This window comes from Rattus norvegicus, chromosome 2 (assembly GCF_021556685.1).
Source record: "Rattus norvegicus strain SHRSP/BbbUtx chromosome 2, alternate assembly SHRSP_T2T, whole genome shotgun sequence".
NCBI lineage: Eukaryota > Metazoa > Chordata > Mammalia > Rodentia > Muridae > Rattus > Rattus norvegicus.
Genome location: NC_141535.1, coordinates 160,070,428 through 160,087,017, shown reverse-complemented (window position 1 = coordinate 160,087,017; position 16,590 = coordinate 160,070,428). Strand labels below are relative to the sequence as shown.

Below are 16,590 nucleotides of genomic sequence, written 5' to 3'. Positions count from 1 at the left end.
TGTGGACGTCAGAGGAGAACTTGCAAAACTATATTCTCTTCTCTTACTACATTGGTCAAGGTGGCAGATGTAGATTTTCAGTATTAGTGAAAATCTCCTTTATCCACTAAGACTTCTTGCTAGTTCATGATGTTATTTAATACTATCCAATGGCTTTGATATTCTGTTCAAAATCAGTAACTCTCATAGCTTGTTTACTTAATCAGTCTTCAGGCCAATAAAATTTGTGTGAAGGGATACATAAGTGAACAAAATGTAATATCTGGTTTTGTCCCCTTTATGGTCTAGTCAAATTGATCAAAAAAAATGTAATGCCTTTTCACTAATTAAAACATCACAAACACACACACACACACACACACACACACACATACACACACACACACACACACCACAGAAAGACAGACAGATACACACACACACTGAGAGAGAAGGGGGAGCAAAAAGGAAGGAAAGGAAGGATTGTGAGAGGGAAAGGGGAGATAAAAGTAAAGAAGAAAGGAATGATGGGAGGGAATGAGAAAGAAGAAAGAAAGGAAAAGAAAGAAAGAGGGGGAGCGAGGGAGGGGAGAAGGAAGGGAGGAAGGAAAGAAGAAAACAAAATATAAAAAAAACAAAACATTGGAATTAAAATAAATGGTCTGTTTAGCTCAAATTCCCATTTGGTTTTGGTCTGTTTTCAAGGCATTCATTTTCCCAAATACTTCTGAATGCTCCCACACCCCTTTAAAATGCAGATCTCCAAACACTAGAACAAAGTTTCCAAGACATTATCTTGGCATTTCTGCAACTCATTCCTGACACTGCTATATTGTACGGTCTAGACTTGAACAAATGGGCATGAAGAGTAAAGCATGAAGACTCAGCCAATGCTGAGGAGGAGACACTCTCAAGGTTGCAGTTGTTTCTTTATCTAAATTTAATGCAACGTCTTCCCCACTTTTAAATCAGAACTCTGCTGTTATCAAGAGAAGGGCCTCTATCTGTTGTAGGATTGGTAAAGTTCTTTCCCCAATCTGTTGGTTGCCATTTTGTCCTAACCACAGTGTCCTTTGCCTTACAGAAGCTTTGCAGTTTTATGAGATCCCAATTGTCGATTCTTGATCTTAGAGCATAAGCCATTGGTGTTTTGTTCAGGAAATTTTTTCCAGTGTCCATCTGTTCCAGATGCTTCCCTAGTTTTTCTTCTATTAGTTTGAGTGTATCTAGTTTGATGTGGAGGTCCTTGATCCACTTGGACTTAAGCTTTGTACAGGGTGATAAGCATGGATCGAGATGCCTAGAACAAATGAAACTCAAGACGGATGATCAAAATGTGAATGCTTCACTCCTTCTTTAAAAGGGGAACAAGAATACCCTTGGCAGGGAATAGAGAGGCAAAGATTAAAACAGACACAGAAGGAACACCCATTCAGAGCCTGCCCCACATGTGGCCCATACATATACAGTCATCCAATTAGACAAGATGGATGAAGCAAAGAAGTGCAGGCCGACAGGAGCCGGATGTAGATCTCTCCCGAGAGACACAGCCAGAATACAGCAAATACAGAGGCGAATGCCAGCAGCAAACCACTGAACTGAGAATAGGACCCCCGTTGAAGGAATCAGAGAAAGAACTGCAAGAGCTTGAAGGGCCTCGAGACCCCATAGGTACAACAATGCCAAGCAACCAGAGCTTCCAGGGACTAAGCCACTACCCAAAGACTATACATGGACTGACCCTGGACTCTGACCCCATAGGTAGCAATAAATATCCTAGTAAGAGCACCAGTGGAAGGGGAAGCCCTGGGTCCTGCTAAGACTGAACCCCCAGTGAACTAGATTGTTGGGGGGAGGGCGGCAAGGGGGGGAGGATGGGGAGGGGAACACCCATAAAGAAGGGGTGGGGGAGAGGGGGATGTTTGCCCGGAAACCGGGAAAGGGAATAACACTCGAAATGTATATAAGAAATACTCAAGTTAATAAAAAAAATAAAATAAATAAATAAATAAAATGTAAATAAAAAATATCCAATAAGAAATAAAACAAGTTTAAAAAAAGAAAAAAAAAGAGAAGGGCCATTAGAATCCTCAAAATCATAGGGCTGTAGTTCCTCTGGGTTTCAAGACTCCATCTAAAGGTTGACATTTGCTTTGTGGTCACTTGAAAATTTCAGTGGACATCAAATCATGCATATTTGCTTTTAGAAAATAAATTATAAGTCTAGATAATCATGCAAAAGTAATGAAAAGGGAAGGAAATAGTAGAGGAGGGAGGAGGGAGGGATGGGAAAGATGAAGGGAAGTGGAAGGGAAGGAGGGGAGGAAATTGAAGTGAAGGAATGATGGAGGAATGGTAAAAGGAAAGAGGCAGTGAACAGAAAGATGGGAGGGGTCCAGAAAGGAAGGAAGGGTTTTGCTTAACTTCCAGTTGTTCTAGTATTCAGCCCAGCCTATTTTCTGGAGAATTTGAGGAGATAAACTCCCTGGTATTTCTTTTTAACATTCCCGCTAATAAAACAAGATTTTTGTCAAAATAATATGGAGGGAAAATAAATCAATAATCTTCAGACCGTTAGCTATGTTCAGCCATCTCACCAACACTCCACAAGTGATTTAGAAATTCTTTTCTGGAAGCCCTTTGCCCTTTCAGCTCAGATCACAATTTCAAATAATTCTAAAGAGCACCAGGAAGCTATAGTGATCAATTTGTTTACATGATGCTACCCAACTTTTTACCCTAAACATTTAGGGGACTTTTATGATCACTGTTGAAATCCTGAAGGTGAATCCTGTTCTCTTAGTTGTGTGGCACCATTCTGCCACATATATTTTTAGAAGTATTATAATTCTTGTTTGTTTTTGGTAAACACTAAAACTTCTTTTAATAGTTTATATGCCTTCAGTAGCTGTAGCTATTAATTACTTTTAAAGTTGAAGGAAATGTGATAAGGATACCCTGTGTTTCTAATATACATTTACTTTAAAAAACCATATTATCTTTTACTAACCTTAGTGGAAATAATTCTTCTCATTTCCTTTCCTTAGGAAGTCTGGCACATTGATAAGTCTTGTGTTTTGATCAGATTATTAAACTGGATTTTATTGGTTTTGTTTTTATTCATAAAATCTTCTCTGAATCTTTCTTTACTTTCTTCTACACTTCTTTTTCTTTCATTGTTTTACTTTTAAAAAAGCAGTATTCTATGTCCTCTTTGAAGTCAAAAAATGCTTTGAAACATGTTAGTTAGGAAGGATAAGACTGTAATTAAAACATTCTCATAATCTTTGTTTATTTGTGTGCCATGCATATCTGTTTCATAACATGCATAAGGAGCTTAAAGGGCAGCATAGAGGAGCAGGGCCTCTGAGACTTAACAGCATATAAAGTTAACTACAGAGTCACCCTACAAGACCCAGCAGCAAAATATTTATAAGCAGTGCAAATGTGAGCTTTACTCAAAATATATGAATTACTGAATTATTGAAAGTTGCTAAGATTTGATGTTACTGTTCTTTTCTTTCTGAAATGAGATTCGTGACAAGAAGAACGATCCTCAAGATTTACCTAAGAACCTAACACAGTGATGACCCTAGAAAATTGCTTTTCAATAATTATCTCCCACATCCCCACAATTTCTAAGAGATACACTATAAGAGAAGGCATAAATAAAGTAATACAAGTGCTTATATTTCTATTGAGTAGAATACATGCTGCCAGTAACTGACCTAGGTGGAGATATTTGTATGAATTATAACCAGTTTTGCCATTTTTCACCTGCTGAATGTACCAGTAAATTATTGTGGCATTTATTCTCTGGTTTAGTACCTAATTACTTTGACAATATTACACCAGAAAGCAAACATTTCCAGTCATAATTCTTCTTTTATAGTATAATGAACCAAAAAGGACAAATTTAGCTAGCCATTGATAAAAATGAGTTCTGTTTCAATTTGAAAACGAAAGAAAGCTTAGACAAGAAAGTCACCTACAACCAAATCTATCAGAGTGAGTGTAATCCCGGGACCAAAGTTGTAGACATTACTCCTAAAAGTTATCATCACCCTGTGGTGAGACACACACAAATAACTGAATGAGAGAGTTGATATATGAATGAATGAATGAATAAATAAATAATAAGTAATTGAGATGATTTAAATGAATGAATGTGATTGAAGCACACATGTGGCATAGGACGCAAGGTATTGTGTGAAATGAATGACACACGTATCAATCTATTTGAGGAATCCATTTTACTTCAGTTTAGAATAGTAATATTTATAACTCATCCATCAAACATGGAAAATAAAAGTATCTTTCATTTTTACATTAAAATTATTTTGTATGTTAAAAATGATGATGAACTGACTAAAAATACAGCCAAAGTTTTGCAGATGATTCCTTCATTTTTTACTGCAAGAACGATATTTCGCTTAGACATGTGATAGACACTGAGCATCCGCAGAAGTAAATGAGATATGATTTTCTCTACAACTCCTAATTCTTATTAGTTAATATTTATTTATTTATTCATTGTCATATTATACTATATTTATATACTATTGTAAAGATAGTTAAAGTTTATATATTTTGTATCTTCATGTTTCTAATATTCAAGTTCATAATAAGCACATCCAGGAATTTATATGGCAGCCCATACTTGCACTTTTTACTTCCTATACAATGAATGTGGTTTTCACCACATCTAAACACAAGGTTAGATTCCCATGCATGAGAGTTTTAAAACTCACGTGTGAGACTCTAGCAGCCCATGGATTTTTGCTAGGCTATTTATAGCCCACATTCTCAGGAACTGAAGTGGTTTCCTTGTGCTAGAGCAGAACAACCTCCTTCATTTGTCATACTAAATAAGAAGTCAAAAAAATAAATATGAACCAGGTTATGGGCCCTTGAAAGACAGCATATCTGCCAGTGACTCGACCTGGGGCTTTCCAGGCTTCAGATCAGTGACAAATACTCTTTATACTTTACAAGCCACCTGTCTCACTGCTCCTTGTCATCTCAGTACAGACAGATTAGTTTTTGTATATATGTGTATGGACAAAAGTAAAAATGTTTTGAATCATTTTAGATGCTTCAAAATTAACTTTGTAGATGCTAGGAAGTTCAGAAAGTTAAGTTTAAGTAACCCAAACAATTCAGTTGCTTTCCTGTACTCAAAGGATAAACAGGCTGAAAAAAATTAGGGAAACCACACCATTCACAATAGTTACAAATAATATAAAATATACCTTAGTTTGACTCTAACGAAGCAAGTGAAAGATCTGTATGGCAAAAACATCAAGTCTCTGAGGAAAGAAATCGAAGATCTCAGAAGATGGAAAGAACTCCCATGCACATGGATTGTTGGCAGGATTAATATAGTAAAAATGGCCATCTCCCAAAAAGCAATCTACAGATTCATTGCAATCCCTAGCAAAATTCCAACTGAATTTTTCATAGAGTTAGAAGGAGCAATTTGCCAATTCATTTGAAATAGCAAAAATCCCAGGATAGCGAAAACTATTCTCAACAATATAACTAGAACACATGCTCCACTATGTTCATAGCAGCTTCATTTCCGGAAGCTGGAAAGAACCCAGATGTCCTTCAACAGAGGAATAGATACAGAAAATGTGGTACATTTACAGAATGGAGTACTACTCAGTTATTAAAAACAATGACTACATAAAATTCTTAGGCAAATGAATGGAATTAGAAAATATCATTCTGAGTGAGGTAACCCAATCACAAAAGAACACACATGGTATGTACTCACTGATAAGTCAATATTAGCCCAAAGACTTGTAATACTCAAGATACAATTTACAGACTACATGAGGCTCAAGATGGAAGACCAAAGGGTGTGTGCCTCAGTTCTTTTTAAAAGGTTAAGAAAATATTCACATGAGGAAATATGTAGACAAAGGGTGGAGATTGAAGGAAAGACCATCCAGAGACTGTCCCACCTGGGCATCCATCCCATATACAGTCACCAAATGCAGACACTATTGCCGATGCCATCAAGTGCATGCTGACAGGAGCCTGATATAGCTATCATGTGAGAGACTCTTCCAGATTCTTACAAATGCAAAGGTGGATGCTCGCAGCCAACCATTGGACTCCGAATAGGGTTCCCAATTGTGTTGGAGAAAGGAGTGAATGACCTGAAAGGGTTTGCAACCTCATAGGAAAAACAACAATATCAACCAACTAGACACCCCGGAACTCACAGGAACTAAACCATTAACCAAAGAGTACACAAGAAGTGACCAATGGCTCCAGCTGCATATGTAGCAGAGGACGGCCTTGTCAGGGATCAATGGGAGAAGAGGCCCTTGGTCCTGTGAAGGTTTAATGTCCCAGTGTAGGGGAATGCAGAGGTGTGGAGGCAGGAGGAGGGTGGTAAGTGGATGGACATTTTAGTATATTAATCCTGCCAATCCATGAGCATGGAGAGAGAGAATGGTGTAGGTGGTCTCTAGAGGAGACACTGGGAAAGAAGATAACATTTGAAATGTAAATTAAAAAAATCCTATAACAGAAAAGAAAAAATATTAAATTTCTTAAGCCAAGGACTCTGCCATGGAAGAAAATGGAAAGATTATACATTAACTATATATAATTGTTTCGTGGCTTAATTTTAATAAATTATGCTTAATGTGATCCACTGGTGTTAAACTTTGTTTTAGCTGAGTATGTAATTAGGATAAATGTTATAGTTAATTCATTAAATTGAAAAGGCCACTGTTGATATATTTCTAGGATTGAAAAGACTTTAGAACACTTAATTATGTGAAATAAATAATAAAACTTGGACAAATTTATCAAGATATCACAGCAGCAGAAAATTCTCTTAGAATGAATTTGAAGTCTACTTGATGACCAAATTTGGCCTAAAGAGTTTTGTTTACGCAAAATGAAGCCCAGTAGATAAACTTGGAAGAAACCCTATTTTTATTTCTTAATTTCCATTTGTCATTCTTTCATTTATCATTGTATGTTTCATTCATGTTGTGGTTTAGACCAGATATGTCTCCCTAAATTTCCAGTATTGCCATCTCAGGGGCTTTGAAGTTACAAATGGACAAGAAGGATTCAGGCTTTATCCATGGATCAGTCCATTCGTGACTTGACAAGTAACTGCATTTGTGGAAAGGAATCAAAAGGAAGAAGCAGGTGCACTGGAGGACATAGGCGAGTTGTCCATATTATCTTTGCTTCAACATCTCCATGGTCACGTACTCTGCACAATTCCAACATAGTGGTATTCTACCATTGTGCAGTCCAAAAATAATGGAGGCATTTGGCCATAAGTTGAAACCTACAAGACCATGCATTCAAATAATACTTTCCTTCTTCAGATATCTTACTCTAGTAGAGCTTTAGAAATCGAACTGACCCTGGACTCTGACCTTATAGGTAGCAATGAATATCCTAGTAAGAGCACCAGTGGACGGGGAAGCCCTGGGTCCTGCTAAGACTGAACCCCCAGTGAACTAGACTGTTGGGGGGAGGGGGACAATGGGGGGAGGGTGGGGAGGGGAACACTGATAAGAAAGGGGAGGGGGGAGGGGGATGTTTGCCCGGAAACTGGGAAAGGGAATAACACTTGAAATGTATATAAGAAATACTCAAGTTAATAATAAAAAAAATTATTTACAAAAAAAAAAAAAAAAGAAATCGAACAGGCCTGGTGTTTCTCTAGTCTTCCTGAAATTGATCTATGCCATGTTTTTATTTTTATCGTGGATGGAAAGACTGAGCATGGATTTGTTTATTTTGTGAAAGTTATTTTGCCCGTCCATTATATAAATATGTGAAAATAAGAGAAATAAGGTGTGAACATTTTCATTAGCTGGCAACTCTGCTAGTCATGAGATTCATGCCTTACTTTCTCGTGCTCTCTTTGTTAATGTAGAACGTCATTACTCCTGATAGCTCTAAATTCCATATTTACTTTATAGAGGTGAGACTTTAGACACATTTCATACTCTGTTATCAGTTAATTTGTTTAAATGTGAAAATATCATAGAAAAATAATGAGAACATGAGACACATTTTAATATGTGAAACTGTAAAAATAGTATATATAATATTTTATTTAGTATGTGTATTTACATATGTATAACATAAAATGTCTTTATATACTACTCATAAAAAATCCTGGGTTTTCTTCCTCCCTTCAAACGATGCAGGCCTAGCTACCTGCTGAGAATAAGACAATCAAATGAAGGTTGAGATGAATCTTAGACTTCAAGGACAAAAGAAAAAAATAGAGTGAGGCAGAGATAGAGAAAAAGGGGAAGAAAGGGAGAGAAACTGAAGGAGTGACAGGGGAGGGAGGACAGAAGAAGGAATGGAGAGTGTAGCACATAGGATAAAGGAATAGAAAATAGAAATGGTGACTGCTTTGGTGGAATTATGAGGGAAGGCCTCTCTGAGTAGATGAGTGGGAAGGACATGAAAAGTGACCCGAGAAAACATTTATTATGCAGCCTGCAAAATGTGCACTTCTGAATGCAGTGTCTTGTGTTCAAAATAACACACGGGCTCAGACTTTTGGTGTTTCTAGTAAAACACCATATTAAATACATTGCAAAACATTTTGAAAGTAGATGTTCTGTCAGTAGTATGGATTATTCACAATAATTCATTACACAAATTCCAACTCAAATTTACTCAATCTCAAATTTAATGTCGAATTAACTTTTCAACAAGTGATCAAAATGTGTATCTTCTTGCCTCTTCTGATATTTTAAAATAGTATTAGAATTTCAGTTATGTATCTTATAGAGTATCACATAAAATTCATGAAATGAATTAAAAAATTATTAAATAAGTGAAACTTTCATTCCAGCTTTTTAAACGTAAAGCTAATGCATACTATTTGGCCATATATAAAACATGCAATGTCATACTTTAGTATATGTCTACAATATGTGCTGGTCAATTAGGGTATTCAATATGGTTTCTCCTTACCATTGCACTGCATTAAAATGCTGAAAAAAACTTTCTTATAGGTATTCATACCATGTGTAGTATTTGAACAATTATCATCTGGTCTCACCATGTAAAATCGGACCTTAATGTTCACACTTATTCTTCTACATATTTATTTTCTAACCATCCTCAAATATCTCTCTACAATGCATCTAATCCCTCAGTGATTGTAACTTTGTATTCATATATCAATATTTTAAAATTCCTAAGCAATGTGTCCATATAGATCATCTGAAGACAACTTGACACCTGCCCCAAATTAACAGCAGTAGCTACTGCATTCATTTATGCCCACCTCATACAAGGTACCTATGTATCATATCCAATGGATTCCAAGACTGTAATTATCAGTGTAGCCATCCCTAACTGGAGTCATTCTATTAAACAAAATTATCACATAGACATAATGAGACAACTTATAGTATATAGTATCAGATATAGTGTGATAAACAAAAAGTGAAGGTTAATTTCAAAATCAAGTCATATTTTTCAGCATACTGATGATGACTTTTTAAGGAAATAAGTATGTGTATTATTATGCACTATATTCATGTATGAAAGGATCATACAATATCTCAGTAATATGAAGGCAGATGTCATTTTAAACATGGAATAAAGAGTTAACTATATTTCTCTCTGAGACTCATTCTCCTTTCATTAGTTTTCACACTCTTCATTTGTAGTCTATCTAATACAGATTGCTACTGTATTTTATTTGTCTCATTAGTATATATTTTATAGAATAGATATCATGTTCAACATAAAATGATTACAGTAATATTTGAAATAAAAAATGAATAAAACTACTGAAATATTTGGTGGAACAAATGGATGGATGGGCTCAAACTCTCAAATACACCCTCTAGTTCTTAACATAGAACTTCATTTATTTATGTTTTTGGAGAACATACTCATCAATATTTGGATATTTAATAGCATATTTAGGGTACTTCTGTCTTCCAAACTATTTTACCAAACATTTAATTATTTCAGGTGGTTGGTTCTTCAATTTATAATTATTGACCACGATTTTTATTTTATTGAATTTTAAAGCATACTCCAAATACTTTTACTTTAAAATTAAATATCTAACATTATTACATTATTGTAACTATGTTCTAAATTAATTCACGGTATATTTTGTGTGTGTTAGTTGTATATGTATATATGTTTTGGAGAGTGTGTGTGTGTGCATTTTGTGCGTTCATGTGTGTGTGTGTGCATTTTGTGCATGTGTGTGTGTGTTTGTGTGTGTGTGTGCATGTGCGTGTGCGTGTGTATGCATGCATGCCCACAGACACGCATTAGGTTTCTTCAGGAGTCACTTTCCACATTACTTTGAGACCTGATTTATCAATGAACCTGAATTTTATTAATTCATCTAGATTCTCCAGACTGTAAGCATCAGGGATCTGTCTCCTGCTTCAGTCCTGGAAATTACAGAAAAGCTGCCACAACAAGATTTTACATGGAGAGCAAGGATCCAAATGCAGCTTGTCATATTTTCTGTGGCAAACACTACTGACAGAACCATTTCCCTGCCACATAATTTATCTTAGTTCTTCTTAAATAAGGCAGGGGTAGGATTGCATTTTATAAGAAAACTGAAAGATAAAACTAAATGCTTACCATTTCTTACCAGGATGCCCTACAATAATACTTATGATTTTCTTAATCTATTCCATAAATGAAATTATTAAATGTCTGCCCAGATATTTATAAGATGCGGGAAACAGTTTTGTACCTAGGCAGAAAAAAAGTAATTGCTTTTGTTTCTTAACCTGACTGTGCCTCATAACCTTCCACATTTACATAAGAGAAAAATCATAAGTGAGCTTTTGAGCATTTTGTATATCTCAAAGTGAAAAGTACCTGGCAATAAAAATAAAGGTTCACTCACTGCTTCTTGACACTTTTTATGTTGTAATCGCTTTCAAGTCTTTATTTTGTGACAAAAGCAGAAAATGTTTCACAGAAATAGCAAACTCAAGATGTTCAAATGTATCTTCTAAGTGAGACCTGAATTACATTCTGTTTCAGAATCCTGTGTCTGGGAAATATACTACATTTCACAAGTTTTTAATTGATACAGTCAGGAAGGCAATTATATCTCTTTTTAAGATTCAATTCTTGTGAGATTTGTTCAAATTAGAGAGTAAATTGTTCTGTCACTTGAATAGCTGCTTCAGTCATGTTTTTGAAAACCATATCTGCATCCTTGAGCAGAGGAAATTTATTGCCCCAAAGTTACAATGTAGGACATTATAAGTCATTTCAAAGGACAAAGCTTGCTAAGTGCTCACTGAATTTGACATAACCGTTCTGCTCTTGAACTCATGAAAACGTCAGCTCTGTCTTAGGTCCCTATTTCAGAAGCCAGGAATGAGTGTGCATTTAAAACATTTCCATAAGTTAATTAGAGAGGAATTAGAATGAAAGTAGGTAGTTTAGGAGCATCAAAATTGCCATTTTGAATCACACCACTGGTTCTCTTTATTTAATATCCAGCCTCCAACAGCTGGACCTGTTGGTTTCTACAGCTTTTAAAGAAAGGTGAAGAACTCCGTGATTCTCCCAGGCAATGTGCCATCTGTGATCAGACTATATTTTCCTCTTGACCTCCTTCAAATAATACCCTAAAGCTGTAAGCCTCAATTCTAGGTTGATATTGGTTTACCTTAAATAGCTCTGCTTATTAATAATCCTTACCCAATCATCCCATTCCCACATAAAATCAACTAGTCCGTCAGGAAGTTATTTGTTGCTAAAGCTCCTAAATTCATGCTTGAGTATTCCTGCACCTGTGATGAAATGGGAATTTATGGGGCTTATTCAGCACAAGTTCCTGGCAAAATCTGCTGTAGATAACTGTTTTGGATGAACATCAGCTTTTCTTCCAAACTTTTTTCATTTCAGAGTTTCCACTCAACCTCAAAGTTTTACATCTCCAAATACTACTTGCAAATTTCTTTCTAGTAACAATATATAAATCCTAGTTGAATAATGGAGTTTTTCATAGGAAGTTTATAGAACGTTAAAGTAATTTTTTTCCTCTGTTATTTTGCGTAAGGTAAAAAGCTGAGAGAACAGAAAAAAAATTTGATTTCTGTCACTTCTGACCTCTTTTCATTAAAGAAATGCGAATACTTACATCACAGCCTTACACAGTATTCTACATAACACATTACAGTTGAGGCCTCATTCCCTTGAAGAACAATAAGCCTACGCAAGTGAAATTCCACTGTCTTTCTGATTGTCAGATGTAATTGTAACTACAGCAATAATCTAACCCCAAACTAGCTTCATGGCTCTTATTCGTGAAGGCACCACTTATCATTATCTGGTGTAAGTATCAGATTCGTTCTTCACTTTATATATGTCTGTCCCCTCTCTGGCTTTCCTGAATATATTTCTGGTTCTGCTCCTATTCTCCTTTCCTTGTTTTACCCAAATTCCCATTTCTTGGATAATCTCTTTTCAAATGTGATATCCTGTCTCTGTTAGACATAGTTTCAAGGCGTGTTGCACTGATGGTTCTTTACTTCCATAGTTTTTCTCACTCTAACTTTTTAAGGAAACAAGGATGGATATTAAAGAGAATAATTCTAATTCATACTGAGTGTTTTATATACTTGAAAATAGTAAGAAATGTGTTTAAGTCATGTTCTTTAATTTGAACTGAATTTAAGGGCAAAATAATGAAATTTTGTTTGAGTATATCTACATGTGTACATGATATATATATATATATATATATATATATATATATATATATCCCATGTATAAATCAAAGAACCACTTTCAGGAATAAATTCTTTCCTTTTACCTGGAATCAAACGGAAATTATCTGACTTGGAGGCAAGTACCTGATGAAACATTTTGTTGCCTCTAATTAATACTTTTTAAGTAGTAAAACAAGAGATCAATAAGAGGATTTTAAAATGAGGCATGACACTTTCCTAGAAGAGTAAGATAAGTATAATAAGGAGATGTTTAATGTCATAACCTGACTGCATTAATGAGAATTAGCTGAATGCGTGAGGATTGAATTCGTGAGGTAAATGTTGACTATTAAAACTGGACTGTAAAAAATTAAAAGTAACAGAACAAAGTTTAGGTCTCTTATACAGAAAGATAATGGGGTAAAATGAACATTGCCTTATTGAGTGTGTTTAAGTTAAATCAAGACATATTTTTAAAAATTAAAATATTTCCCATATTATACCAAAATGTGGGAATTTTTTTTCTATAACTGCCTTTAACATGTTAGTTCAAGTTATTAAAATAAGTTTATTTATGCTAGACATCCTGAATATCATTTCATTTATTCTTCTTGTCATTTAGATGGAGACACTCTTTTCAGATTGTTTGAAATTTATTAGAACGTTCAGAGGACAATATTTTTATCCAACAATGTTCTCATAAAAACTGTAATGTCTCTGTTTAATTATCTAGACATCCCAATGGGACTCAGGGCAATAGCACAGTGTGGCCTGTCTTCACAAGTACTGAACAAAAATACCTAACCTTGAACACAGAGAAGTCAAAAATAAACTCTAAACTCCGGGCTCCCCAGTGCCAATTCTGGAGACTATTTTTTCCAAAAGTCTTGGAAATAACAGGTATGTCCTTTTCCATTGTCTTCTTTAATAGATTGTGCATTGTACAAAACTATGGAAATATAGATGATTCAGACTTGGGATAGTTGTTATTTGGCATAGGCCAAAATGGTTTAACTGTTACTTTTGTAAAGAGAAAAAGAAAGATACGGGCTTGGATGGACAGGGACATGGGGAGGATCTTAGAGGAGATTAGTGAAATAAAAGTTTGGTTAGAATATACTGTGTATAAAATATTTTCGAGACCCCGTGGGAGAGAGACCTCACCGCCTGGTCAGGTGGGCACTCCTGAGGCTGCAGAGTGGAAGAGACCACCAATACTGCCCACCCCTGCCCACATCCCTGGCCCAAGAGGAAACTGTATAAGGCCTCTGGGCTCCCGTGGGGGAGGGCCCAGGAGCGGCAGGACCCCTGCACCTGAGACACCTCCGGAACCTGGAGGAACAGACCGGATAAACAGTTCTCTGCACCCAAATCCCATGGGAGGGAGAGCTAAACCTTCAGAGAAGCAGACACACCTGGGAAACCAGAAGAGACTGCACTCTGCACACATTACTGATTCCGGAGGAAAACACCAAATGCCATCTGGAACCGTGGTGCACGGAAGCTCCCGGGAACGGTGGTGCAGATCTTCTTGGTTGCTGCCCCCACAGAGAGCTCGTGGGCAGCACCCCGCAAGCAACCTTGAGCCTTGGGACCACAGGTAAGACCAACTTTTCTGCTGCAAGTGACCTGCCTGGTGAACTCAAGACACAGGCCCACAGGAACAGCTGAAGACCTGTAGATAGGAAAAACTACACGCCTGAAAGCAGAACACTCTGTCCCTGTAATAGGCGGAAAGAAAACAGGAAAACAGGTCTACAGCACTCCTGACACACGGGCTTATAGGACAGTCTAGCCACTGTCAGAAATAGCAGAACAAAGTAACACTAGAGATAATCTGATGGCGAGAGGCAAGTGCAGCAACCCAAGCAACAGAAACCAAGACTACATGGCACCATCGGAGCCCAATTCTCCCATCAAAACAAACATGGAATATCCAAACACACCAGAAAAGCAAGATCTAGTTTCAAAATCATATTTGATCATGATGCTGGAGGACTTCAAGAAAGACGTGAAGAACTCCCTTAGAGAAACACAGGAAAACATTAATAAAGAAGTAGAAGCCTACAGAGAGGAATTGCAAAAATGCCTGAAAGAATTCCAGGAAAACATAAATAAACAAGTAGAAGCCCATAGAGAGGAGACTCAAAAATCCCTGAAAGAATTCCAGGAAAACACAATCAAACAGTTGAAGGAATTAAAAATGGAAATAGAAGCAATCAAGAAAGAACACATGGAAACAACCCTGGGTATAGAAAACCAAAAGAAGAGACAAGGAGCTGTAGATACAAGCTTCACCAACAGAATACAAGAGATGGAAGAGAGAATCTTAGGAGCAGAAGATTCCATAGAAATCATTGAATAAACTGTCAAAGATAATGTAAAACGGAAAAAGCTACTGGTCCAAAACATACAGGAAATCCAGGACTCAATGAGACGATCAAACGTAAGGATAATAGGTATAGAAGAGAGTGAAGACTCCCAGCTCAAAGGACCAGTAAATATCTTCAACAAAATCATAGAAGAAAACTTCCCTAACCTAAAAAAAAGAGATACCCATAGGCATACAAGAAGCCTACAGAACTCCAAATAGATTGGACCAGAAAAGAAACACCTCCCGTCACATAATAGTCAAAACACCAAACGCACAAAAAAAGAAAGAATATTAAAAGCAGTAAGGGAAAAAGGTCAAGTAACATATAAAGGCAGACCTATCAGAATCACTCCAGACTTTTCGCCAGAAACTATGACGGCCAGAAGATCCTGGACTGATGTCATACAGACCCTAAGAGAACACAAATGCCAGCCCAGGTTACTGTATCCAGCAAAACTCTCAATTAACATAGATGGAGAAACCAAGATATTCCATGACAAAACCATATTTACACAATATCTTTCTACACATCCAGCACTACAAAGGATAATAAATGATAAAGCCCAACATAAGGAGGCAAGCTATACCCTAGAAGAAGCAAGAAACTAATCGTCTTGGCAACAAAGCAAAGAGAAGAAAAGCACACAAACATAACCTCACATCCAAATATGAATATAACAGGAAGCAATAATCACTATTCCTTAATATCTCTCAACATCAATGGCCTCAACTCCCCAATAAAAAGACATAGATTAACAAACTGGATATGCAAGGAGGACCCTGCATTCTGCTGCCTACAGGAAACACACCTCAAAGACAAAGACAGACACTACCTCAGAGTGAAAGGGTGGAAAACAACTTTCCAAGCAAATGGTCAGAACAAGCAAGCTGGAGTAGCCATTCTAATATCAAATAAAATCAATTTTCAACTAAAAGTCATCAAAAAAGTTAAGGAAGGACACTTCATATTCATCAAAGGAAAAATCCACCAAGATGAACTCTCAATCCTAAATATCTATGCCACAAATACAAGGGCACCTACATACGTAAAAGAAACCTTACTAAAGCTCAAAACACACATTGCACCTCACACAATAATAGTAGGAGATTTCAACACCCCACTCTCATCAATGGACATATCATGGAAACAGAAATTAAACAGAGACGTAGACAGACTAAGAGAAGTCATTAGCCAAGTGGACATAACAGATATTTCTAGAACATTCTATTCTAAAGCAAAAGGATACACCTTCTTCTCAGCTCCTCATGGTACTTTCTCCAAAATTGACCATATAATTGGTCAAAAAATGGGCCTCAACAGGTACAGAAAGATAGAAATAATCCCATGCATGCTATCGGAATACCACTGCCTGAAACTGGTCTTCAATAAAATAAGGGAAGAATGCCCACATATACGTGGAAATTGAACAATGTTCTACTCAGTGATAACCTGGTCAAGGAAGAAATAAAGAAAGAAATTAAAAACTTTTTATAATTTAATGAAAATGAAGG

The 16,590-nt window shown here is 36.3% G+C and overlaps 1 protein-coding gene across 1 annotated transcript in view; it reads left to right on the top strand.

Annotated features, from left to right (window-relative positions):
- The window catches only part of Bche (butyrylcholinesterase), an 86,015-nt gene that overhangs the window by 56,487 nt on the left and 12,938 nt on the right, over window positions 1–16,590 (top strand). Inside the window, 1 exon segment of the mRNA NM_022942.1 lies at window positions 13,438–13,604. Coding sequence (NP_075231.1) covers window positions 13,438–13,604 — 167 coding nt within the window.